Raw genomic sequence first — 26,874 nt, 5'->3', positions numbered from 1 at the left:
AAATCACCTTGAGTGGGACTTCAGGATGGCAGGGGTGCTGCACCCCAGAGCTGGGCTGCCCTTGGAAAATGCGGCTCCAGGCAGGGTCTGGTGCCCACAGCACCCTGTGGGAGAGGGAGGAGAGCCCAAGCAGGCTGGGCACTGCACACAGGAGTGGGGAATTCCTGAGTGGTACAAGTACTGAGGGCTAAGGAAAGTCAGCCCTGGGATGAGGGAACACTGAACTCTCAGAAATGGGGAATAGCTTGAGGTTTTTATGCCTTATAGAGCATAAGCATTGTAAAAGACCTGAAATGACACCCCAAAGCTGTACAGAGTGTTGGTGAAAATGACTGACTGTTTCTCATTTCCCTTTGTGTGGCAGTGCACAGAGCAGATAACAGTGCTTCCATGCTACTGTGCCTTCCGTTATCTCATACAAAGCATTTGTGCATCTCTTATTTTGTGTTCTTTAGTATATATATTGCATAATCTCACATCATATTTATCTTCCTCTCTCCCTTTTCCCCAGAGTTCCTTATTTTATTCACTGCATAGACTTGCTTTTGAGTATGTGTTGCAGGAGGCAGAAAAACTCCAGAAGTTCCTGATTCAAAAACCACCTAATATGCGGTTTATATTTTTATTACTCTTCCTGTGTTCTTCCTTGGCCATCCTAGTGATATCTGCTGGTAGCCACAGATAAAATGCTGCACCAGATGGATCTTTGGCTCGTGTGGTGGCCATTTCTGTGTACTGGTGATGATGGGGTGCTTTTAAAAGCAGAGGAAGGACCCTGGTAATTCTGTTCTCAGAGAACTGTTTCAATAATACATGGGAGGTTTAAAAAATGGAGCCACACATGCAGGAGAAAACAAATTTTAAGAGCTGGTTAGAGATCCTTTGATTAGGTATGTTCAAGGGATGCAACCAGATTTTTCCCGAACTAAATTTAATGTGTGATCATAGCATGAGCTGAGAAATTTTTTTTAACCAAAAGTGGGATAAATCGATATGCCAACTGTTGTTTCCCTGGAAGATATTCCCTGGGTGCTGTTGGTTGTATAGAGGCTGATTCATCTGGTCTCCACTGTCTATTAATTACCTTCTTAGCAGCACCTTGGAAGAAATCCTTTTCATGAAGAAAACAAAAGCAGTGCAGTGTTGATGGATGTTTTCAAATGCTTTGCTTTATAGACAGTGTTATCCTGTAGACCAGTGGACATCATACTGTGCGTTGTTTTAATTTAAATTTCATTAAATAGTATTTCTAAATACTCTTGGGCACTTTGTGATGTTTTTTTAAAGCAGTCCTTTGTTGCTGTCAGGTAAATAGAAAATGACATCCCTTCATTTTGTCATGTTCCTCCACCTCTGTGTTTTCCTCCCAAGAACATCATGTCTGTTTCCTCGGTGCAAATTGAATGTATTGTGAAGTGTAGCCTGTGACTAATCGCCTCTTGCTGTCTCTGCTCATTAACTGGCTGATGGTGATGTGGTTGCACCACTTTCTACACATGGCCTCAAGGATATGGCATGGTGACACCCAGATTAAAATACGCAAGGCTTTACTTCACAAGATGTTTTGGGTTGAGAAGTTAGAGAGGTTATCAGCTAATATTGGGGCTGGTTTTACCCCTTTGAATGAGTATTAGGTGATAATAAGATAAATAAGTTGTACCCATTTCATGTTTGTACATTCTAGTATATCCTTCATATTCTAGAAACCATTTGATTTAAATTTTTCTCCACTTTTCTTCAGCTAATGTTGTCCACAATTTAAGCAGTATGTCTGGATTATGGTTTAGCAATTATTTACTGAAAACACATTAGAAGTTTGTTAAATATCAGGTAGTTCAGTGCAGATTTAAATGTGGTGGCGCAGAGGCTTTTCAAGTTTCCTGCACATTTCTCTTGGTGAACAATAGAACAATGAAACAGGTGCTGGGCTGCAAATGGGTATTGGCAGATGTGGCACTTGGAGGTTATTGGAGAGAGAGAGGAGCTGTGTTGGGTCTCAGCTCCTCCTTGGTGTCATGGTAACCATGAAATACTTCTGTTGCAAAACTGTTTGCTCTGGTCTCTTTTAAGTAGGGAGATTCTCTCTTTCCTTCTCCTTTTTGTTTCCCAGTGGAGCCCCAAGAATTGGCTCACAAAAGGAGATGTAATTTGGCTTAGGGACAGAAACTTGATATTCTCATGGCTTTGTTTTGTTATTTTTGTGATAATTTCATAAGAGAAAACAAGCAACGCAAAATGTTTCTTTGTAAGGTTTTCTAAAATATTGAATGGAGTTTACCAAAACTTGTAAATGTGTGAAATCTCAGATAACTAAAGGCCTAAAGCTTAGAGTGATGAGCACCACCCCTTTGATAATTGTATTTTTGAGGCATTCAGTTGGAAGTGTGTGAAATTATTGGTCATTTTAAGTCTGTAGTTTGTACGTGGAATGCAGCAAACCAGTGGGAGTTTAATTAGAAGACAGTGTGTAGTATAATACTTTAATGAAAACACTTGATTTCTCACTGAAATTTCATGATGCACATGTTTTTTGACTCTATGGGTTTTTAATGATACTTCCTTTTTAGTAATTTGTACATTAATATTTTCAATTTTTTTTAGGTGCTTATAAGAAGAAGTAGCAACCATTTCTCAAGCTGAAGACAAAGTAAAAGAAAACTGTATCATGTGTTAGAACATTGAAGAGGGACATTTCTTGGATTAGTTTATTTCTGGATTGCTAAACAAAAGAAAGAAGAGGCGAAAATGGGGAGAAAGAAAATACAGATCACGAGAATAATGGATGAACGGAATAGGCAGGTGAGAAAGAAGTCTGCATGAACAGGTCCATCAGTAATCTTAAAAATTCATGGAAAGTTTGAATACATTCATCCTAATTCATTGTTCTAAAGCTGAGCTTTGTCTTCATATATCCACAGATGCCCTTGCCAGAATATGAATAAGAAACCTCAATGATTTTATGTCTGTTTGAGGAAAAAATGTTATTTATTAGTAATAACTCTTACTATTTAAAATTTAAAATTGCTGTTCCTATTTAAATGGTATCCTGCTGTGCTAGCAGTAGAGTGGAGGGGTGTTTTTAAAGACACATGGCTTGATCTGATAACTACTAGGAACACTCAGGAAGGATCTAGTAAAGATATTTTCTGTAGCACTTTGACAGAGGAGTTTGAGGTAGCTGTGGGCAGTATCCTCAGTCCTTTGGATACAGTAACAAATTCTGTTAACATTCTGTTTAAAAGCATCGATTTGTATTTCTGGTAAGAGCTGTTTGCTACAAAAGTCTTTAAAAATTGTCAGTTAGAAGGGAAGAGGGCTCAAAATGAATGTTCCAGGGAAAGCTGCTCACTTGGCTGCTGGTGCCCTAACAGAGAGGTGCCCTGTGAACTTAAAAAGCACCAAAAATTGATGACTGACTCTTGCTGTAATATTTCCTCTTAATTTCTGAATTGCTGCATGAGATGCAAAATAAAATTTTAATTGGATACTGAAATATAGTAGTGGGATAACTGGAAGCTGTTGTTTTTAAGGGAAATTATTACAGGAATGGCTTAAGGTCTTTGAGAGCAGTGCTGGTGGCTGAGGCCAAAGGTGCCGCTGGGCCAACGTCTTTTGTCCAGCAATGGTCCTGAGCAAATACGTGTGGGCTGGAGATGCACATGTGCCCGACCCTGTAATCCTCTTCCAGCTTTTAACTATTCTTAGCTCAGGGATTTCCTGAGCTGGATGTGGTTTCCGTATATTTAGTAACCATTAATGGGTTTTTTTGTTTGTTTTCCCCACCCCCCACCAGGGAAGTTGTTCAGTTATCCTTTGAGCCTTTATAATGTTGCAGCATTTACAACATCTTTTGTCAAGAATCTCCTACAGGTCTATTGCCTGTTGTTTCAAGAAACACCATTTTATTTGCCCTTTGTCATGGTTCTGCCAGTTATTTAGCTCTTGTATGGAAGAGCCATCAGTGACTCCCTATCTAGAGTCTGTCCACACTTGCTTATTTTCTCTTAAAGTAAGTTTTTTCAGGCTGTAGCTGCTTAGTTGTTTCAATACAGAATTTGTTTCACACTCCTTGCTCCTATTCCCTGAAACCTTCTGGAGTATTACTCCATTACTTTGATGGCCAAGGGACCCAGAATTCAGGGTGCAGGCAAAATATGGACTTGTATAGTGTTGTGCTGCTGTTTTGTTCTGTTCCCTTCCTGCTGTTTGATTTCCTTTTTTAACTTCTGAGCAGCAGCTTGACGTTGGGGTACTGTCAGAATTCCACGGGACTCTCTTGCTGCTGACACATCAGCTCAGAGCCCATTGTTTTGTTGGTGAGATCAAGATTGTTTTTCTCCCTGTATCACTTTAAAGCAATGTAAACTCTGAGAAGTCTATATATAGCAAGAAAAGTATTATTGGAGTTTGGGAGAAAGCCAAGTATTGTGTTTGAACAGCTTTAATCACCCAGTGACTTTATGTTTGATGTAGATAAATGTCTTAAGTACACGTAGTAAAAGTAGATGAATTAATGACTTCAGTTCTTTTCAGATCTTGCTCTACAACTTAAAGCACATGGAAGAGATGGGAATTGATCCCACTTACTCCTTTTCTACATGAATCTGGATTAAGTTGGGCAGCCTTGGTTTTGTTCTGCTTGAGGAACAAATAGTGTTACACTTCTACCCTGACTTTGGGATTTTTTGGTTTTTTTTCCCCAGGAGAAATAGTTTTTTTTTTTTTTGCTTTTGAATCCCCATCCCATTGTTCAGATTGAAACAATGGAGAGGAAGAGAATCAGTGCATTTGTATAAAATTTTAGACCACTTACACCATTGCTGTGACTGAAGCAAAATAGGGAGATGAAATTCTAGTTTTGTTTCTGACAGGTTTTTGCCTAGCACCTTTTTGGGCTACTTAGTGATGAGGAAGAGGATTTAAGCTCTAACTTAAAAGCAAAATTAGTCTTGCCTTACCCTTTTTCTCTGGAAACTCAGATGAAAACACACTGCATCTTTTTAAAAGGTTTTAGAGAGATTAAGTAGTTTTTGTTAGTGGAATCTTACTTTTTATATGTGGCCTTCATCCCCACTGGTGTCCTGTGGTTTTGGTAGCCAGGATATGGAATATGAACATATTAGAATGCTCTGGTGCACTGGGCATTTATAAGATATTTACTGGAGATACTTTTTTTCATTGATCCAGATAAGGAGGGCATGCAGGGTTTGTTCTGGACTGAAAGTGTAGTTCAGTTGTGTCCTGTCAGATTTTCTATGGCATGTCTGGCTGGTGAGTTGGTCACTCATGGACGTGCCTATGATGTCCTGGTTGGATGTTTAGTTTGAGGTTTAGATTTTCTGTGTTTGCAAATAGAATGGGACAGAGCTTTACCTGCAAAGCAAGTTCATTTAACTTGTGTGGGGAGAAAAACTACTGTTTTGTCAGAAGCATCTTATTTCTGATGGGATTGTATGTGAGCTCAAAACAGAATATATAGACCATTCCTCAGGGGGATTATGATTGTCATGAGACTGTCATTGTATTATTAATTAAGCAGCTTTATCTTCTTGAATGAGCTGTAGGACATTTATCTTCATTAAGCTGAAGAGAATCCAGCACAGTAAATTAGATATCAAAGGAGCTCAATCTTGCTGCCTTTGCTGTCTCCTCCTCACCCATTTTTTTGCTAAGCAATATTAAAATAGTGCTGGGGAAATGATTTACCTGCAATAATGAGACATATTTTTTGAGTTTGATGTGGTCCTAAATGGAGCAGGAAAAAAAGAGAAATTTAGAGAACCAAGACTGCTTTTGGGTTCTGAAATGAAAACTGTGTTTAAAATAATCTCTGTGTGTTGAAGTGAGGCTCAGGGTGCTGTGGTAGAGGGGTTTGTGCTAAGCACTGTCCAGGCACCAAGAGAGAAGTTGTTGCCAGCTGAGAATCTCGCAAGCGAAGCAGCCTTACAGGAGGTGAGAAAGATAAAATTCCAGCAAAGAAATGGAGGGCTCTTGTCCAGGATCCTGCTGGTCCTCCGTGGCAGCAAACCTTCATTCTTTTGTCTGAGGACTTCTCCAGGTGACACAGCACACACACATTTTGTTTATGATGCCTTTTTCCTGACAAACACTAAGCAGTAATACCTCTCTATACCTGCTCGTACTCAGGTAATAACCTTTTAGGTGTCAGAAGAACAACAGCTGTGTATCCTCTGAGACAGTTAACATGGTGGGAAGAAAAGAATATACTTTTTATTATTAATGGTATTAAAAAAGTAATATGTGTGAGATAATGAGGAGAAAAAAGCCTTCAGGTGTGTATATACAGAAGAAGTTTCCCATCCATTTTCCCAAAAACTTGCTGTACAGCTTGGTAATTAAAGTAGAGACACCCAGAAAACAGGTTTGATTGTTTCTTGTGTCTTACTTCATTCCTCTCTTGCAAAATCTCACTGGCTGTTGTCTGTGGGACATGGGGCGTGTGGATCACTCACCTGTCACAGAGGCTCGTGGTTGCAATTGCAATGGGGGGTGTCAAATGCAGTGACACTTTTATATCCTTACCTGCTGTCTTATGAAAGGAATGATTTTTAAAAATTTTTTTTTAATCCTAACTGATGATCACTTCCATAACTTTCTCCTTCCCTGATGGGCAGGTGCTCCTGTGTGATGGTCTGTAATGGATTTGTTTCCCCACAGCAGTTCTAACTGGACAGAACAACTGTTTCTTGATGTTTCCAGGTGGCAGACAACAAGTCAAATTATAAATGACTTAATAGCAGCAAAATAGCAATATTTCTTAGCTGTACATAATTAGGAATCATAGTGCATAGTAAGTGTTACTTCCATTGATTGTTCTGTTTTCTTTGATTTTATAATAATTAAGGTTGAGTACTACAGAAGAAAATATTGTGATACCTGGAAAAGTCAGTCTATTAAACAGAGGAAATAAAGCTAAATTATCCTATTCTAACTAAAACTCTAACTAAAATTTAACTCTTCTTGGTAGTTATTTACCAGTGGAAGAGTTGGGGTGTTTTGTAATTGTTTAACTTAGTCTGATAGAGAACATTGGGCCCTGAAATTGGCACCAGATATTAAAGGCAGTTCTTGTGTTAAGCTGCATATTACAGTAGGAGTAAATGCTGTAGGCTCAGTCAGTGTATACCTTGATTGTTTTCCTTCAAACCCTTGTCATGTGTTTAAAAAAAATAAATCAATCATTCTTCTTTCTTCTCTAGGTCACCTTTACAAAGAGGAAGTTTGGATTAATGAAGAAGGCCTATGAGTTGAGTGTGCTCTGTGACTGTGAAATAGCACTCATCATTTTTAACAGCTCTAACAAACTCTTTCAGTATGCCAGCACTGACATGGACAAAGTTCTACTAAAATACACAGAATACAACGAGCCCCATGAAAGCAGAACCAACTCAGATATTGTTGAGGTAACAATCTGAGAAGACACATCAGTCTTCTTATCTCCTTAATAATTAAAACATAGAGCAACATAGAGCATTTTAAGATATTTTAATCAAATGCTTTTAAGTTATTTAATACTGTGTTATAAAATGTAAATTACTGCTTTTAGTCTGGTTTCTCTAAGGCAATAACTTGTCTTTACAGCCATGTTGTTTTCCCATCTGCCCTCCACCCCCTGCCAGTTTCTGGGAAACATGTTTGATTTCAATCACATTTGGCAATGGAAATAGAGGTGTGAAAAATGGTTGTTTTTCTGGGGAAGGAGAGGGAGAAATGTTCAAGGTTTTAATGGGGAGAAAAAATTGACTGAGTGGGAGAGAAAGGTCAGAAGAGTGCCCTCAGCCTAACAGACAAATACAGTTGGCCCTTTTTCTCCTCTGAGGTAGTAGCCACTTTACCAGTCATATCTTGAACATGGATCAAATCAGCCACCACCTCTGCTGCCCCTTGTTCAGCAAAAAAAAAAAAGCCAAAAAAAGCCAATCTGTGGAATAAACGAACTTAATTAAATTTGTTGTCCAGTGACTGACAATTAAAATAGCAGCAGAACGACTGCAGTTTCTGCAGTAATAGAATAACATGAATATATTTACTCCAAGGTATTGGTTTCATCTACTTTTATAATGCTTGAGCTTTAAATAGAAACTCTTTTCAGTACATAATTTCTAAATTAGGTGCAGTAGAATTCAAGGATTTTCTTGGCAATTGGAGCCTTGATGTACTGTAACTGCATTTCAGAGCATGTCTCCAGTAGTCCTGTAAATAGACCAAAACAGGTGGCTGACTTAAGGGTTTAATTTAAATTCTGAAGTTGTCTTCTGAACAAATGCCTCGCTTTTTAGGAATGATTTCAGAATAATGATCAGCCTTGAATAGCTGAAGAGTCTATTGCCAAGGGGATCAGAGTACAGGGATGGTACTAGCTGATCTTGTACATGAGTGTGCAAGCAAAAAATCAGATTGACAAAACTGAGATACAGACAAATGCTTTATATTTCTTTCTGAGAAGATTCTCTGCTAATTTGTCAACTGTCTTTTATGATCAGAAAAAAACCCTCCCCAACTTCTGTCTTCAGCACTGAGTTCTCAGGAGAGGGATAATACAAGCCATGAAGAGCTGAAGGCTTAGTCACTGGATTAGCATAAATAAGGGATGGCCACTGGAGAGGAAGGGAAAACCTAATTCCTGCAGAATGAGCTCTGGATGGTGACAGACATGGGTTTGAGACAGGGATGCAAGTTCAGCTGGGTTTTGTTGTGCATGCAGGGCCTCTGTGTTGTGACTCATGGTAATGGTGCTTCTTCACATCACGAGGACTGAGGACCTCTTCCAGAATATTTCTGTGCAAGGCTGCTTCTTGGGGTTCCTCTTGTTGGTGGGTTTTTTTACCAGAGTCAGTTTGACCCCTGACTGGTACATTAAAAGTGCACTTAGCACCCAGGGCAGATGTGCTCTGGGGGAACATGCAGGGACTCATCTGCAGACTCTTTCTAATTTTCTGCTCTGAATTTAATGTTTTATGATAATGTGAAATTCAGGACTTTATTCCCATTTTTCAAATACAGTGTAATTTAGGAATGCAACCTCTTATCTTTTCAGATAAGCCCTGTGTGCTCTTTAGCCTGGTTGTGAAATATTTTTGGGTTTTTTCTTTCTGGATTGATGGGTGCTTGGAGTGTGATAGATGTTTAGTGACATCACCAGCATTTTGGAAACATGCTGAAAGAACACTGTAAAATGGCTTCTCTTCTTTTGTAATGACATTGAAATTCTATTTTAACAAATGAAAATTACTGCAGCAAAGCACCTAAAATCTGTCAAATTCATACTAAACTGAATTATAAAAAGTACTTCCATTGTATGGAGTTACAGCTAATGTATAGATGTTTAATAATTAACTTGCCTCCTTGAATGTGACAAATGGCATTTATTGGGACATTGGCTCACCATGGAACTATTCTGGAGCCACTGTGGTCCTGATGTGCATGACAGGAGGGTGAGTTTTCCTGGGCTAGAAGGAAGGTAATTCCACACAGCTCAGAAGCTGGGTGAGGGTGGAAACAAATCTGCTGCTACTCATTTCCAGTACTGGGGAGATAGCAATATTGTAAATGATTAAGTGAAATCGATGAGACATCATCCCCTTGTAGTTGTCTCCTGCTTGGTTTTGGCATAGGAATTGCTTTCATATGCCCAGAGCCTGGTGTCTTCTGTTGCTGCTGGAATGTTTGTGAAAACATAGTGGGAGGGAGAGCACTGGCATCTTAAATGAATATTAGAAATTTTTTTTAATGCATGCAGTTATGTCTTTCACTGAACATGTTCTTGTAGATGGCAATGATCTGTTGCTGTCCTGTACCTGTTCTTTCATGAGGTTACTGGAGTGGAAGGTAGTGCTCTTGCACAGCATAGATGTACCATATAGAGATATTGAAAAGAATGAAATTTTTATTCAGTGTGTGCTTTGAATTCTTGCAATACTGGGATCATGTATTTGGTTTTACAAACCCATAATGGCACAGTTGTAGATTGTTATGCTGAAGTGCTGTCTGTGATTTGAAGGACTTGCTGTAGGTGTTAAAACATTTGATGCTTTACTGTTCACGGACTTTTTTTCTGTAACAGATTATTCTTGACAAGTAATTATTTTTCCTGAAGAAAGAAGTATTTCTGCAAAGTAAAATGGGAAGAATTTCAGGTTTTATCAGGATTCTGTATCTATATGGTCATCAAAATGTTTTCATGTATAAAAGACAATTTGAGACCTTGAGCATTCATTGTTTTAAATCCAAAGGAAAAGAGGGAGATGAAGAGGCACTGTATATTTTCTTTAGTGCAAGATGTTAAGATTATTGCAGGCTATTTACAATAAGATATCACTTCCATTTTGGGTCCTTCTGCCCCTCAGTAAGGCCTCAGAAAGCAGCAGTTGCACAGTTGTTCCCTCTCTCCCAGCCTCACTTCTGGGAGTCAAGGGCTGAAGATGGCTCTTCCTGCCTGTTTAGCTCAGCTTTTTATCTTTTTTCCATGTTTTAATTTTCCTTGACTGATACAGAAAACAAGGGTTTATTTCACCTACACTTGGCCATGGTGGGTTTTGCTTGTTCCTCATCTCACCTCATCAGACTGAGGTGATTTGATTTTTAGGAGCCTGTGTAAAATGTGACCTACTTTCCCAGTTGGCATCTGTGCCCAGGAGGATTCCGGGTGGGTGTCAGTTAATGAGCCTCTCCTGTGCTCTGTAGCTCAGTGCTGTTTTCAGTGTGGAGTAATGTGCTGAATAAGGCTTAGGTTATACCCCAGATATTGACAGCTGTCCTTGAAATAGGTAATGATCTGTAATAAAAATTGTAACTAGAAAGTACAAAAAAATCTCTTAAACTATGGCACATAATTATTGCAATCATGCTCATTCTTGTGGAAGGACTGCTCTGGTGTAAATTCCAGCAAATGATTTGGATGTTTTTATTAAATATCTTACCATGGGAATAGGTGGCTGTAATGGGCAGTAACATTTTTGATGGTTTGGTGTGAGAGTGGATTTGTCATAGTTCAGCCAAAGCAGGTAAATGACCCTGCTGCTGCTTTCAACAGGGTCAACAAGCCAGTTTAATCTTCTGCTGTAATCAGCTGTTTTCTTGCATTAAAATCCATTTCATCTCTGCCTTTTCACCAAATGTTAATGGAGCTGTTAGAGGAGCAGTGCACGTTGTGCAGTCAGGAACATCTCAGGGATCAGAGCTGGGATTGTTGGCTCCTGGCTCCGAGTGGGCACGGAGAGCTCAGCTGCACGTGGAGAGCCTGCAGCAGGAAGAAGCAGATGCATCTCCCCAGCCAGATGGAGCATATGCCAAGAGACAAGTGTAACAGTGTGGGGAGCATAAACAGAAAAGTTGGTGTTGAAACACTGTGTTTATAAACCAAAAGCTCTCTGGTTTTGTTTTTCATCCAGCTTTCTCCACCTCCCAGCATTGCTTCTTTTCCAGGCTGGGAATAACCAATGTGTATTTTGAACTGTTGTTGGTGCGTAGTAGTTTGTTTTGGTAGCACTTGAATTGGTTCATTGCTTCCTTTTTTTTAAATTTGGGTTGACTTCATGTGAAAATGAAGATCTGGGAATTGTATCTAAATATATACTTGGATGCACACATACAAAATTAGATGAGAATGACCTTCAGTTAATTGATCTTGTTTCCTTCCTTGGTGGATACCTGGTGTATCCGATCTAGATAAGGATTTGCAAAGCAATTTGGGCTTCCGTATCTTGCTATTCAAAGCTAAAAAGTAAGATGGTGGAAATTGGGCCAAATTCTTAAATAATTATTCCTTTGAAATGTTTTATAACACAAGCTACACCATAAGTTTTTAAATTTATTTTTAAGAAGAAAGTGCCCTGCAACCAAGAAAATGAAAACTGATACTGAATGTATGTGACTAAAATCTCCAAATCTCTGTGAAATGTCAGCACAGCTTTACAAAACTGTGAGGTGGCACCAGGAATGCTGATGGTTAAACACACACTGGAGATTGGAGGGAGGCTGGCACTGAGATGTGTTAACATTGTTTTGCATTCCTGCCTATTTGATAGATGGAGAACTGCCAGAAGTGAGCAAAACCTGGGGGAATAAAGAAAGAAAAAAGCTTTGGGCTGATAAAAGAACATGTATTGGTGTAGTATTATGTATTTTTGTAGTTCAAACCACTTCATTTGTTCTCCAAACACTGTGGGAATAAGTGGTGCACATTTAAAAGAAGGAAGAAGCTTAAAAATTATTTCAGTGAAGGAAGGAAAAGACTTGGTAATCTGCCCATGATGCTGAGAAAATGTAGGCATTATTGGGCTTGATTTGCTAAATGATTATGTAAATGTAATTATACTGCATATAACATTTCAAATAATTTGAGATGGCATACAAATACCTTTGAGACATTTTAAGGAGGTGGTTGAGGAGGATTTATGTATGGTTAAGGACTAAAATTTTCTTTTAGCTTACCTTAAAAAGAAGCAAAGTGCTTGAAAGCTGAAGTGGTCTGGAATGAGTCATCAAAAGCTTTTATATATATGTATGTATACATACATATATATACACACACATATGTAAATTTTTATGTGTCTGTGTATAGTGGTTTGAGTCTTATTTTTGTTCTGGTAGAAAAAAAAAATTTTTTCTAGTATTTTTTGCTATAAACCTGACTTATAAACAGGTTCTACCTAGGGATTTTAGTTCCCACTCATGGTTTAGGAAAAATCTACCTTGAAAAATTTAAAATGTGGTCAAGATAGCACATATTTATTTTCAGTATTGTGACAGAAGACAACTGTGCATTTTGTGCTGAACAGAACAATTGCCCCTCCTGATGATGTCTTTGTCTCTCATTTCTCTCCCCTCCTCTTTCTTTTTGGTTTGGGAGATTAAATTCAACTCTTAATTCCCACAGTATTTTTTTAGCTGTTTACTGTTATTAATTTTTCCATATCTTGCATTTGGTAATACCATTTTACTCAACAATGTTATTTTAATTCTTTGGCTGTGCTGAAATTGCTTTGTACATACACATGATTAAGGTATCTCTTTATTTATTTATTTCAAAATATCAGATTACTGGTGACTTTAGGCAAGCTGACAGTACTGGCAAAAAGTTGTTGTTCTGAGTTAATGTTTTGCATTCCTTCATTGCTGATATATAAAGAATTTTCAGAAGTAAGATAGATTTTTTTTTTTGAAGCAGCTTTGGTTCGCCTGCAAATAATCTAAAACTGTGCTTCCCTTGTATCTAAAGCAGTGAATAAATTTAGTGTTTTAGGGTTAAGAATACATTATTTCTTCTACCTCTTTAAAACACTGCCGGTGCTTTAAATTTACCGTGTTCTGCTGGTATTCTGAATTTTGATGAATTCCAGATTTAGTCACTACTTAAAGCATATAGATATTTGAAGTTTGTCTAGAATGCATCTTTTTATAGAAATTTCTGAAGTCTTGCTAATAATGACTGTACTTGGCTGCTGTATTGCCAGCAGTGATTTTATGTAGCTGCAGTTCAGGGTGCTCTCTGTCCTACGCCAGCCCTGTCACAGTTACACCAGTGACATGACTTTAAAGCTGTGAACTGAAATTTGCTGTGATGTTCTCATTTTTTAATAAACTACCAGAAAAAGCTGATCACTGAGTGATGAGTGGCAGCTGACTTGGCTGTGCATCATTACAATCTCAGATTGGATCGGATGCTCCTCTGGAGGCTGTGCTGCTGGGAGGGCCAGGATCCTAAATCCCTGTCAAATACTGCTACAGAGCTTTTGTGTGCTCTACCAAAAGTTGCTGCAGAATCAGCCCTGAAATGGGCAGGGACTGGATTCTCCTCTGTCTGAAAATTGTTTTTTTTTTTTTTTTTCCCAGCTGCACAAGCAGTGTTTTTCCAACTGTTTCTGCTCTGTGTTAGGAGAACACTTTTATTTTTGAAATTTATAGGGCAGACACACAAGGTCCAGTTCTCACACCCATTGCTCGGGAAACGCTTGTCAGAGATTGAGTTCTGGGTTTAGCTGTTCTGGAGACATTGTGTCAAGTAGGATTGAAAATTGACTCCCAAGAAAATCCACAACAGCTCATTGCTTGTTAGTGCTGGAGTTCATGCAGGCAGTCACACAAAGATAATTATTGTATGAACAAGTTCTTCAAGCTGTGCTGGTCTCGTGTATTCTGCAGCCCTTGTGTTGCTGCAGAATTCGGTGCTTTTGAAATTCTGTAGTGACAGAAAAGTGTATTTTTACTTTGCAATTTCAAAGTGAGGACCACGGCATCTGTTGATCAAGAGAGAGTGACTTTACACAAGCTGTGCGTGGAAAGAATAGACCCAGAACAAAGCATCTCCTGCAACTACAGCAAGATGAAGGACTGTTCTTTATGTGGTAGGCTTGATTTCAGTGGACACTTAATGTAATCCCATCTTTTGACTTTGCTACAAGACTTGTGTTTTGTAGCAGGGATTATCCACCCTGCAGGAGGGACAGCAGCACTGCAGCCTCCTGATCGTCTCTGTTCCTCTGTGTTTGAGCATGAGCTGCCCAAAGGAGGGGAGGGTCATCTCCTGTGCTCCACTACTCCCTGCCTTTTGCACCTCACCATGTCTGCAGTTTCTAATATGTTGCTTTTGAATAATTTTAATGTGTGGGCCGCGAGCTGATGGTGCTTGTGCAGCAGAAGGCTCAGGGAGTCTGGGCTTGTTCCGTGCCAAGGTTTTACTGCAGGTGCTGTGGCCCATGGGGGCTGAGACGCTCGGCACCCACCTGGACAAAACACTTCCCTTGTGATTGCTCCTGGGGTGGTTTGGGGACCAGCTGCACCTGAGGAAAGAAAATACTGGTGGTGGCAGTTCCTGGGGTACAGACCTCTAAATACCCTGACAGCCTGTCACATATGACAGGTGACACACAACATGTGACACGCTTTTCTTTGCAATACTTGCAGGCAAGTGCACATCCAGTTCATTTAGTGACTTACTCAGTTTTTTTTGGTACATCTTATTATGTCACATCAGTGATATGATTTTTCAAATGGGAGCCCTGTATGTCATAGTGTAGACTGTGCAATGCTAGGCAAGTTAGTTCAATTGGCAGTAGGGTGAATTTTAATTTAAATTTTATATTGTACTGGAAATACTAGGTAATTTCAACAGGAAGTGAATAATACGTTTTTTATTAAAAAATCCCAAATATTTTGGGAATGTTGTGAAGATTTTTTAGATCAAAGCTTTTATACATTGTCCCATTGTAAACTCTTCTATAACTGTAACAAATGCGTACCATTTAAAGCCCTGCTCTTTCCTGCAAATAAATTAAAATTCAATGCTTGCTGATTACAATGACTTTAAAAAGAAAAAATCAAGCATTCCAGAGCCAGTTTTATCTAATGTTGACATGAATTACATGATAAAGCTTACTCAAATTTCTCTATCCCTGATTCCTGTACATCCTTTTCTTTCTACCTCTTAAGGTCTCACCTTTGATTTCCCACCCCTTTTTACATCAAGTCAGGACAGTCTTCAAAGTGGTGCTCTGGCTTTTGAATAATTTGCACTAAATGGAGGCTATGGAGAAAAAACTTGTTAAATGTATTGTGTTGACACACAACTGCGAAGTTCTGCATTTGATACATGAATTGGGATATTATTAGAGCTGTATCTGGAAGTCCCACATTCTCATTATTTTAGTTCAGTAAAACCAGAGATGTAATTGCTTGTACCCTATTTCCTTATTTTTGGGGAGACTCTCTGTTTCCTGTTGTACACACTGATATCAGCTGGTGCTTTCAAATACCTGCTTTCAGTTGTCTTATTCAGCTGGATTATTTTTGGGGTGTTCTTTGGTGAAACAAGGTGGTTGTTCCATACAAATATTAAAGGTGTTAGAGCTTATTCTGGGAGATGTAGCCAGTGCCCATAATCTTACATGTGAATGCTGTTTTAACAATAGCATAAATCCTTGGAAACATTTTCTTTGGGAATGGTTGCCATTCGTGTTGTAATTTCTGTTTTGATAGCACTAAATTATCTTGAGTACCAAGACTCTGAAACAGTTCTGTTATCCTTTCCAATTTTAAAGCTGTAAAGAACTATTCAGGACAAAAGGTATCTGTAATTGCAATACTACATGGGCAGGTAGACCTAAAGAACCCCATTCTTTTTATTAAACGAATTCTAATCAGCGTTAAGCCATTTTTTTTCTTGGCAAACTCTGAGTAGGAGATAATATTTTTCCTAAAGAACTTCTAAAAGATTATGAGGGATATTATGCAGATGGATTGCTGCACTTGGAAACTTTTCATGTTCCATATGGCTTATCTGCAGTGCACTGTTGCTGAAAGGAGGCCTTCAGTCAGCTACTGCTGCTGCTGATTTATAATTTAACCATTGCAAGTACATGAAGATCTGCATTTGGGAGCTGAGTTTGTAGCTCTATGTGTTGTTATTTGGGTGAGGGCTGAAGTAAAGCATTTATGTATCATGAAATATCTCTTTGAATGTTCTAACATAGAGCTGTGTTTTGCTCCATTTTACCATCAGTTTTGTTTGTTGGCAAATTTATAATCCCTGGAAGGACTATAAAATGTGTTTAATTTATATGCTAAGGGAGTAATTTTTGCTTCTTGAAGATGAATATCAGTCTATTTTGTCTTTTTTGTTTTAATAAAAAGATTGAAAAAGATCGAGTTAAACTGGCACTTTAGTACTCTTTAATGGGAAAATCTAGTTGATGGTTCTGTCTGTAAAACAGGTAAAATGCAAATCTGCTCAGTGATATAAAATTTAATGATCTACTGAGTTGGATAGAAAGTGAAACAAAGACAAATGCATCAAAAATTGGACTTTGAGAGCTTGACTAAGCTGTCACTGTGGAAACAGCATTATCAGTGCTAATGGATTACTAATCATTTTAAGTGTCAAGGAGTTCATTTAGGACCAAGCAATCCAGCTTGTTTGTAGGTCAGCAACTGCTTTAAAAAGTCCACAGTTCACAGATAGTGTTTCTCTAAAATCACAAATACAAGCATGCAGCTGCCTTTCCCATAGCTTCTAGTCCAGAGCTGGGTAATATTCTGGGGGTGAAGAGTGGATTTTATAGCCCAGAAAGTTCTAATTCTTTAGTAATTGCTTGTGGTTATCTACTTAAAATAATGTTTCACAGCAAAGATGCTTCAGGCTAGAATTGAAACTTCATGCCATATCAAGTCTAAAAACCTTTTGTATGTGTTATTTTATATAAATGAGAGTTTGAATCCTGAGTGCCATCTTTATCATATCTGGGAGGAATTTGACAGCTAGCTTTCATGTTTGGCAAGCCAGGGATACATGTTAAAATTTGCCAGATACTGGAAGTGGTCCAACATTTGAAACAAGACAGTGTCTTTTCTTAGAGTGGTTTATAGCAGGGACACTGATAAAATTTCAAATCATGAACATTTTTCATTTGTAAATGCTGAATACCTTTGCCTGAAATTGAACATAGAGCATGGCTAAAAGGGCTCTTCTTTTTCTTTGTATTTGTATGGATAATGCTAGGCAGGCTTTAGAAGTTTTTTATTTGTAAAACCCTGGAATAAGTAATTAATCCTAAACCTCCTTTTTTTTTTCCATAGCAGGCTATAATATTTGGCCAAGAAATACAATAGCTGTAGCAAACTTTAAGTACTGCACTCAGAATTTTTCATGTCTGTGTATTTTTGCATAATGTCAATTATTTGCTTTTTAAATATCACTACTAATTGAGCATAAGTATGGAAAATATTATTTAAGTAAGCTGAAAGGAGAGTAAGTCAATAGTTCAGATTTTCTTTAGCATGCAGTATTATGGCTGGGGAGCCTGCCAGAAAGATTGGGAAGGTCTTGTTCTTTAAGAAGTTAAGCTCTCCAAGTTGCTTAGCTCATGGAAATGTCTGTCATAATCTAATTTGGCCTCCTGTGCGTTTCAGGGAAGTTTTGAAAGCTGGGCACCACTCCTTCCCTGAGCTGGTTTGGGATGGATGTGTTTGTGGCTATAATTAGAATGTGAAATTTGAACTGATAGCGTGGCAAAATGTAATTGAAAATGTGTCAGGGATACTGAAAGGAGCAGTATTAGGGCTAAATGTAAGTAGCCTTCCAACTCAAAGGACAGGAAAACAGCTCCATAAGGAAATTTGCAGATGCTTCAGTGGTTGAAGTTAAGAATATTAGTAGAGCCTGAGGAAAATCTATCGAGTTTGTAAACATCACATAAAACAATACACTACATCTATCTGTGAAAAAAAGAGTTTCAGCCTACAGAAAAAATGTTGATGAGTTTAAATAGACAAAACACCATTACTTAGTTGAATTATTTGGTTTTTCTCTGGCTGTTATCATTTGATGTTTGTGGGGATTCACTCCTGTTTGGAATTTAGACAGTGGTAAATTCATGTACAGGGCGCTGTAGGGTCAAGGTCTGACTCTGCAGAGCTGTGTTGTTAATTTAGAGAAAAGAAACAGCAATGATGATGCTTCTGTAGGCAAACTGACCCGCAGGAAGTTTAAAAACTAAAAATAGCTTTTGGTGACTAAGAATAGTCCTTGGGTACTTGAATATGTTTTATACATAATAGGGGAGACATAATGATATCTAAAGGATGGGACACCTTTCTATTGTTCAGGCTGATGAAAGTGGAATATTTTGTGTTTGAAAAGAAGAGAAAAACAGCCAGATTTTAGGCTCAACTTCTTGGCAATAATATGTATCAGGAAGCAAATAATAAAACAATTGTCCTGCTTTCAGCAGGATGTTTCTGTGCATGCAGAGCCTGTAGTGATACAAGTGGTCCTTGCCTGCTGAGGGAAGGGAGCTGAGCTGCAGTAAAGGAATATGCCCTGCTTTGTCTCACTGATCTTTCATGTATTAAGAAAGAAAACTGGGTGGGAATCTGGTGCTGTGACTGCTTTATTTGTCCTTCTTTCTGTGACTATCACAGAAAAAAAAGGTGTGGCTCTTGATGTAGCATGTGACTGTCAGTGGTGGTGTGGCTGAGGTTTGCTGCTGCCAGCGGGGCTGGGCCAGTCCTTCTGCCTCCTCTGCCCACACGTTGGCCACCCACCTATTCCTGCTGCAGATGAGGATAAACCAGCAAAACCAAGTTAAATAAAGAATGGACAAGGAGAATTTTTTTTCATTTTAGTGAGACAGAAATACTCTCCACTATTGAATGGCACCTCCAGAGCATCAGGGAACTTTAATCATTTGTCCTTTTGATATCTGTGGTGGAGGTGCCTACCAGAGCAGCATTAATACTTAGCAGTACTGGTAGGGCTTTTCCATTACTTCAGGCCTGAGGAATATTTACACTTTAAAAAGTTATGATATTTAAAACATATTTACTCTAAATTTGTGCTGCTGTGCAGCTTTTCCATGCTCTGATTGCAAGAGCAGAAGAAAAACTAGCCACCGGATTTAAGTGAAAGGGTTTGTCTTTTCCAAGGGAAATCACTTTTCATTTCAGTCTTAGTCAAATTTTGGACATGGTTTTCCCAGTGATTTGGGATGAAATACCAACAAAAATCCTCTCTGGCCAGCTCCAATAGTAAGTGCAAAAATAGAGCTGTTAACATGATACATGGTAGCTTTGACAGCAGCAACCATTTCCTTTTTGTGTAATATTACAAGAAACCAAGCACTGAGTGTTTTGAATGACCTGACACTTTTTTACACTTCATAACACTTTTTACACATGAGGTCATCCTAAATTCTTGCTTTAAGGCAGAAAAATATCATTTCCTGACGTGACAATGAACATAATCAAGTTCTTTACAGTTCTGCCAGGGCTGGTAAGGAGCCCAGATCACAATATCAGAAGTCTTGGCTTTTTAACCAAACTCCCTGATGGGAGCACAAAACCCACTGATTGTGCTCTTTAATCATCAGCAGCATTTCCTTTTGGAGTGGGATGGAAAGCCGGGGTCTGGATGGGAAGGGGCCAGCTGGGGCTGTCACTTGCTCTCTGGAAGCAGTGACCCATCCATGTTGGTGGGTTCAGAGTTCCTGCTCCCCAGAGCTGCCCCTGAGCGGTGTCTGGAGCCCCTGGGAGCCAGGCTGGAACAGGCCTGGAGGAGGTGGTGGCTTCATCTCCTGCTCTGGGGGCTCAGCAGCCTTCGGGCTCCTGCCTTCCATGTGTCTCTGTTGGATTTTGTGGAAGATGAGATGGTTGAATATCAGCTCTGCTTCCTCAAGAATCAAACAATAAATGACTTTTTTGTGCTTTTATACTCTTTGCTATTTGTATTATCAGTTTCAGTAAAATTTATATTGAATCATAGAGAGAAGCCAGTTATTCATTTCTGTTGTTGTTTTGCAAGAAGCCCTTCTTCTGTTCCTTAGATGCTTCTTGCCAAGGCATGGTTCTTTTCTTAAATTAGCAAAATGCTAATTTTAATTGCAAAGTGCAATTAAAAACTACTTTGCATATGTGTGGGGAAGTTCAGGAAAATATTGGGGCTCATGTACCATGTGCTTGACTGCAATATTTAAACCCAGCATAGCTGGTCCAGCCATTCTCATACAATGTTTTCTAAGCTCTGCCATTCGAATCAAAATAAATCAGTACTAGACTAAGAGTGGAATAGAAGCAGTTCACAGCTCCTGGGTCATTCTGCAATATCAAGATGACCAAAACTGTCTGGAACACTTGTGTAGTGACTTTGTGTGTTGCAAAAATGTATTTTTGTGTTTCCTTCATTCTTTTAAAAAAGAGATTTCACACCTGCATTGGTTTGTTGTAAATACTTAGCATTATTTTCTGAGTGAAACCAATATTTTTCTCTCATCAGTTAGTGCAGCCTGAGATCAAAGCTGCACAATCTTAGTTACTGGGGCACAATGCAGTGTGTTGGCAAACACGTTGGAACAATTTCCAGTAATTTTGGCTAAGTCTTAGAGGAAGTGGAAAGTAACACAGATTTACTGAAAGGGCTACACATTCCCTTACATGATCTGGAAAACAAGACTTCACACCAGAAGGTAATTGCAGTGAGCATCCAATAACAAAACCTGAAATTTAATGTTCTTTTCCCCTCTTGCTGTGGTAAGAAAAAATTATGCCTTATTTCTGTTAGTCTCCACTGCAAATACTATGATTTTGTTCTAAACAAGCTTTTGTATCAGACCAGAGAAATAAAACTCTCTTCATGTTACACAATTTGGTCTCACCAAATTTTTCCTCTGAACAGCCTCAAAGTTAATAACATTTTGATCTCTGTGTTAACATCTTGGAAATTGCTCAGGGAGCCGAGTTATTTACATTATTTGGAGAAACAAAATTTTAGCCCTGGAGAATCTCGAGGTCGGAGTCAGCCCTTGTTTGTGGATTTGGCTTTGCCGGGTCCCCCCGGAGCGGTTCCCAGAGCCCGGGGCCGGTCCCCGCCGTTCCCTGCGGGGCCGGGCTCCGGTGAGGCCATGGCGGGGCCGTGCCGGGCTCTGTGGGGCCGTGCCGTTCCCTGCAGCCGGGCCGTGCCGGGCTCTGTGGGGCCGTGCCGTTCCCTGCAGCCGGGCCGTGCCGGGCTCTGTGGGGCCGTGCCGGGCTCTGTGGGGCCGTGCCGTTCCCTGCAGCCGGGCCGTGCCGGGCTCTGTGGGGCCGTGCCGTTCCCTGCCGCCGGGCCGTGCCGGGCTCTGTGGGGCCGGGCCGTGCCGTTCCCTGCAGCCGGGCCGTGCCGGGCTCTGTGGGGCCGTGCCGTTCCCTGCCGCCGGGCCGTGCCGGGCTCTGTGGGGCCGGGCCGTGCCGTTCCCTGCAGCCGGGCCGTGCCGGGCTCTGGCGGGGCTGGCTCCCCTCGGCCGCGCCTGCCCGTGCCAACAGCTCGCGGCATTCCGTGCGCAGCCCTGGCCACCGAGCAGGAATGTTTTACTATTGTGTTACTGGGCACTGATAAAAGTTCGCAGGCTTTTTATGGTCAGGTCCTCCAAGTGGCACTTGGTGTTTTGGTGATAAGGAGGCAGAGCTCTGGCTGTTGGACCCAGCCTTATTATCTGTGACAGGGAACCGTGGCTTAAATCCCTCCACAATGACAGGAACCCCATCTGGAGTGACGGTTTCCAGAGCCTGAAACGGGAGATACTGAGGCATTTTCCTTCCTCAGGAGTCAAAGCAGAGTTAACCCCATTGTTAGCAAAAATGACACACAGTCACCGAGAGGAAGGAGGCATTTTTACATTTAAATCTCTTCCTTTTTGTTTAAATCGGAGGAGGATAATTTACCCTTGGGGGGGGAATGAGCTGGCAGCATTACATTTAAAAGCTTTCACTGGATTGCTTTAGACAATCGAAAGGAGCTCTGCTGAAGCTCCTCGCTGCAAGACTTCAGTTGCCTCAGCGTGTTTGTCACAGGAGCTGCACTCTGTGCATGTCTTGCAGCCCTTTCTTTGCAGAGCCTCCGTGCAGCTCCGTCATCGTGTGCCGGGCACCGCGCGCTGACGCCCAACGCGCCTAAAGACATTTGGGTTCTATTTGCAGAGCGCTGTGGGCTGCAGGGGTTAAGTGTAATCCAGATTACCCAGCGTTAACATTTTCCCTGCTGATATCAAAGTGTAGCAGACTGGCAGGCTGACTTGTTAGGAAGGGCTGCGAGAGGGATAACAGGCTCCGACCTTGAGAGGCCGAGCAGCCGGCCCTTGTATGGCCAAGTCCATTTGCGTGTCCGGCTATTGGTTGGAGGAGCAGCATCGGAGCTGTGACAGGTGCTGGAGGAGCCTACACCTGTTTTCCCCATATGCTGATTTAGTGATTACATTTTTGTGGGAGTTCCAGATACTGTGTGGGATACGTGGAGCAAGCCAGGAAACTTGAGAAGGAATTGCAGCTTATGGTGAACTGTGATATTAAAGAATTTCAGGCAGCGAGTTGGATTTTCAATTCCTGCTTTCAAAGTGTGGTAGAAATAAGCAGGATTTTGCATATATATGAATAGTGAGGAAGTAGTATGTATTTTTTATTGTACTAAAAAATCAGTTGACAGTAAAAAAATGCTGGTGAATACTATGAGCTAAAATGTTTTGTAAATCAGAATTTCGGTGCGTAATGGAAATTGCTTCTATAAGAAAACACGGGGGTTTTTTACGGCACTGGAAATGGCAGCTTGTAGATTTCTGATCTTTAGGGGTTTTAATGTAAAATTCATGGAATACAGAAAATTTCTGACAGAAGTATGCAACTCTCTCGTCCCTGTACAGTCCTACTGCTGCTTTATGTACGAATAACATATATCTGTTTAAAATCTTTATTGCTTTACATTTGAAACCTTAAAAAAATTTAAGATTTTTTTTTACAGGTAGTGCTTTAAATACTGTTTTGTTACAAATTAGAGCTTGCAGAGAAAAATTTCTGATTGTGTAATAGGGTATAAAAGAAAAACAAGAAATACAAATATATCTTGTAATTTGGTCACGAGACCTGTAGTTTCACATCCTTTCTTTAATGGCTGGATTGTAGACAAGCTTGCCTTTTTTTTTTTCCAGGGGATGTTGATGTGAGTTCTCCATCAGAAAACAGGAAGTAGCTCCATAAAGTTAGTCTGAAGGACTCTGAAAAAGCTTATATTTAGCAAACTAAGTCATTTTAGAGAGGCATTATGTAATTTCTTTTTTGCGGTTCTTGTTATCATGCAGGATGACAGGAAGATCCTGTCTTTGTCAAGTTTTGAGACCGAATGTTACAGATATTAATGTTCTGCAGTTAGTTAACTGGATCAGAATTTTAGCCACTGTGTTTGTCACAATATAACTGTATGCTCTTTAAAATGTGAATATTAAAATTGGGATGCTAAAATCAATTCATTAAAGATCCAGTAAACCGGCTTTTAATTACCAGTGAATACGTGAACTCCTTTGCCACAAGCATGAATGTTCCTTGTCAGGCAACTTCTCTCCATCGGCCAGTGTCCAAATATGATTTTGCTTGCAGTGCTGGGAGATGAAGTGGTTGTAGGGGGAAGTTACCTGCGAGATGGAACCTGGGTGAACCTTTTCTTTTTGTGTACTTTGCCACTATCTTGAAAGACTGATTCTGTCTGTTGCACAGTGAGTTTTGTCTGTGAAATTTTAATGTAGTTTCAGGGGCTCTGAATGATTCAGTAGTGTACAAAACTTCTTGGCAAGTTAGTATGATTTGTATGTGAATTTTCCAATTGTATTTCAGACCTTAAGAAAGAAAGGCCTTAATGGTTGTGAGAGCCCTGATGCTGACGATTACTTTGAGCACAGTCCACTATCGGAGGACAGATTCAGCAAACTAAATGAAGATAGTGATTTTATTTTCAAGCGAGGCCCTGTAAGTACTTTTATTTTATCTTTACTTTTTATTTGTTGATCCTTTTTATTAACTTCATTATTTAGGCTCTGAACAAGAAGGAACACAGAGGGTGCGACAGCCCGGACCCTGACACTTCATATGTGCTCACGCCACATACAGAAGAAAAATATAAAAAAATTAATGAAGAGTTTGATAATATGATGCGGAATCATAAAATCGCAGTGAGTACTAAAGTATGGTTTGTGCTTCTCTTACATGCATGAGAATTTTCATGGTGTTTGCTTACCACTGAAAACCACTTCAAAGACAAGAGGATTTAATGGCTTGAGAAGGAAAAAGGACTTCTGAGGAAAAATGAGGTTGTGATACCTGATCTTGTTAAAATACATTTTATTGTAAAGAATAAGAAGAATAATCTCTAGCTTGGATTTTGCACTCCCAGTTTTTCATACCTTTGGAACACAAGACAACATTTCAAAATTTCAGGAGCCTACTGCATTACCTAATCCTACCTAAAATATATTTACCAAGATAGGTTTTTGTTGTGGGGTGTAGGATCATTTATTTGCATCTTGTAGGTCTTCATCTGTCTGGTGATCAAGATTTTGCAGTATGTGACAAGCAGGCACGTAGAATTGGATTAATTTTGTCATCTAACTAGTAGAATTTATTTTGCTCAAGTCTGGATGTAGAAAGTTATTTAGATATTTAAAATCAAGGCTGCTGCAGAATGAGAGCCTCAAAAGATTGCTCCTCTGAAATTCCAATGGATATTTCCTTGAACACTGAAGGATATTTAAAAATTTTCTGCCAAGTGCCAACCCAGTGTGCAGCCATAAGTCACTTGGCTCCAGAACTTCAGTTTGGGGATAAAAGGAGTGGAAATGTTGCATGTTTTTTGTGGAGGTGTTCACAGTGACATTTAATTTCCACCTACAAAAATCAGTTAGTGTTGAGTATTACTAAGTATTTTCTAAGCAAAATAATACAGGGCTCTGGCACAGCCTTTGAATATTTTAAGAATGCAAATCTTGTAGCAGTTGAAGGAGATGAACTGGGTGGGTTAATCTGCACAGACCCTGGGGCACTTGAGTAGTGTCTCCAAATGACTGCTGATATTGGAAATCATTTCATCGTTCAGAGCCTAAGAGATCTCTGGGCACTGAACAGCAAACTGACAGTCATGACACCCAGCATCACTTCTGTTACGTGATGAATAAATATAAAGCCAATATATTTTGGGTTTTCTTTGTTTTGAAGATTCTCATATCTGACATTTCCTTGTTGAGACATCTTTGGGCCTCATGTCTCAGTATGTTACAGCTAAATGGGTTTTTGGGGAGAAGCCCAAATGTCTGTGTGAATATCAGTGTAAATAGAAAGGGCAACATTATCTTTTAGCTCTACAGCTCTGTATTTGTAACTCAAATCTGACCAATTATGTGTTTGTTTCCAGTACTTGTGGGGCTGTATAAGAACACAGTTTCTCTTGTTCTCGAGCACTCATTGCTGTCAAAGGATAGGAATGAGGCAAAGCGTGAAGAATTCGGTTGTAACCAAATGAACACCATAGATGGGCAGACAGCCTTCATTGTAAGGTGTGGGGGGAGGCTGTCACTTATTGGTTCTGTATTGAGAAACCTACAGAAAAAATGTTCCAGCTGTTCCCTCCTAGCAGTGTGTTCAGCATACTTCAGGTATTTCCAGTTTAGTTTGAGCTGCTTGACAGTGTGCTGTGTAAAAACACCCTGGGTTTGGTAGATACTGAGTAGTTTCCAGTAGTTTCCCCTGAAAACAAGCACCAGCAGGGCTTGTCATTGGTTAGATACTGTGAATGATTTGCTAGCTTTGTGTTGTTCTGCTTCATTAATTTTTCCTTCCATCTGTGCCAAAAATTGATGATTATTCTTAGAATGCTTCAGTAGGGACATTGTTGTTGGCTCTCACTAGTAAGAGGTTTTCTTGTAGAGAATATATTCTGCTCTCTGAATTAGTATAGTTATTGTTATATTTCTTGTATTATCTAACTTTTCATGCAGAAGTATCAATCTAAGTGATTTTTAAGCTACAGATGATGAAATTGCATTTTTTAAAGTGTACTTGCTAGGTCATGTGTGTTGGTCATTTGCCTTTGACCCCTTAATCACAGCCATCACCTCTCTCTATTCTGTCAATAAATACTACTAGGGTTTTGTCCTTAAATTATACCTGTCATGGTTTTGTTTCCAGTAATTATGAGAGTTGTGAAAAAAAACATAGTCCCTTTTGTTTCAGAAACCCATCACTGTCAAAGGATAGGAATGAGACAAAGGCCAAAGAAGTTAGTCATGACCAAATGAGTACCATAGATGGGCAGGCAGCTCAGCTTTTGATTCAATAGCTGTTGAATAATAAACATATATAGTGCAGAAAAACAGTTGCCTTTTAAATAATGCTGTAAAAACTAGAATTTAAAAAATTAGATTTGCAAAAAAGATGGAATGGTTATTAAAGCAGGGGTTTGGGAAGCCTGAAATGTTTAAATTCAAATTATTGAACTTTGTGATTTTCTAAAGATCTGTTTATTTTTTTAATCTGTTGAAAAAAAAAAGTGTGAGAGATTAGTAGCAATATATTGGC

At 39.5% G+C, this 26,874-nt stretch overlaps 1 protein-coding gene across 6 annotated transcripts in view; it reads left to right on the top strand.

Annotated features, from left to right (window-relative positions):
- The window catches only part of MEF2A (myocyte enhancer factor 2A), an 81,259-nt gene that overhangs the window by 31,152 nt on the left and 23,233 nt on the right, over positions 1 to 26,874 (top strand). For 3 of the 6 annotated variants that reach the window (XM_059482206.1, XM_059482202.1, XM_059482204.1), the window contains exons 2-4: positions 2,602 to 2,799; positions 7,221 to 7,424; positions 24,339 to 24,476. In XM_059482206.1, the coding sequence (XP_059338189.1) occupies positions 2,746 to 2,799; positions 7,221 to 7,424; positions 24,339 to 24,476 (396 nt within the window). In that variant the 5' untranslated portion in view covers positions 2,602 to 2,745. Of the gene's footprint in view, positions 1 to 2,601; positions 2,800 to 7,220; positions 7,425 to 24,141; positions 24,274 to 24,338; positions 24,477 to 26,874 lie in introns of all 6 variants that reach the window. The other 3 variants (XM_059482207.1, XM_059482205.1, XM_059482208.1) reach the window with 2 other exon arrangements.

This window comes from Ammospiza nelsoni, chromosome 14, assembly GCF_027579445.1.
Source record: "Ammospiza nelsoni isolate bAmmNel1 chromosome 14, bAmmNel1.pri, whole genome shotgun sequence".
Classification (NCBI taxonomy): domain Eukaryota; kingdom Metazoa; phylum Chordata; class Aves; order Passeriformes; family Passerellidae; genus Ammospiza; species Ammospiza nelsoni.
The sequence above is the reverse complement of the archived record's forward strand: the minus strand, read 5'-3'. Positions and strand labels throughout refer to the sequence as shown.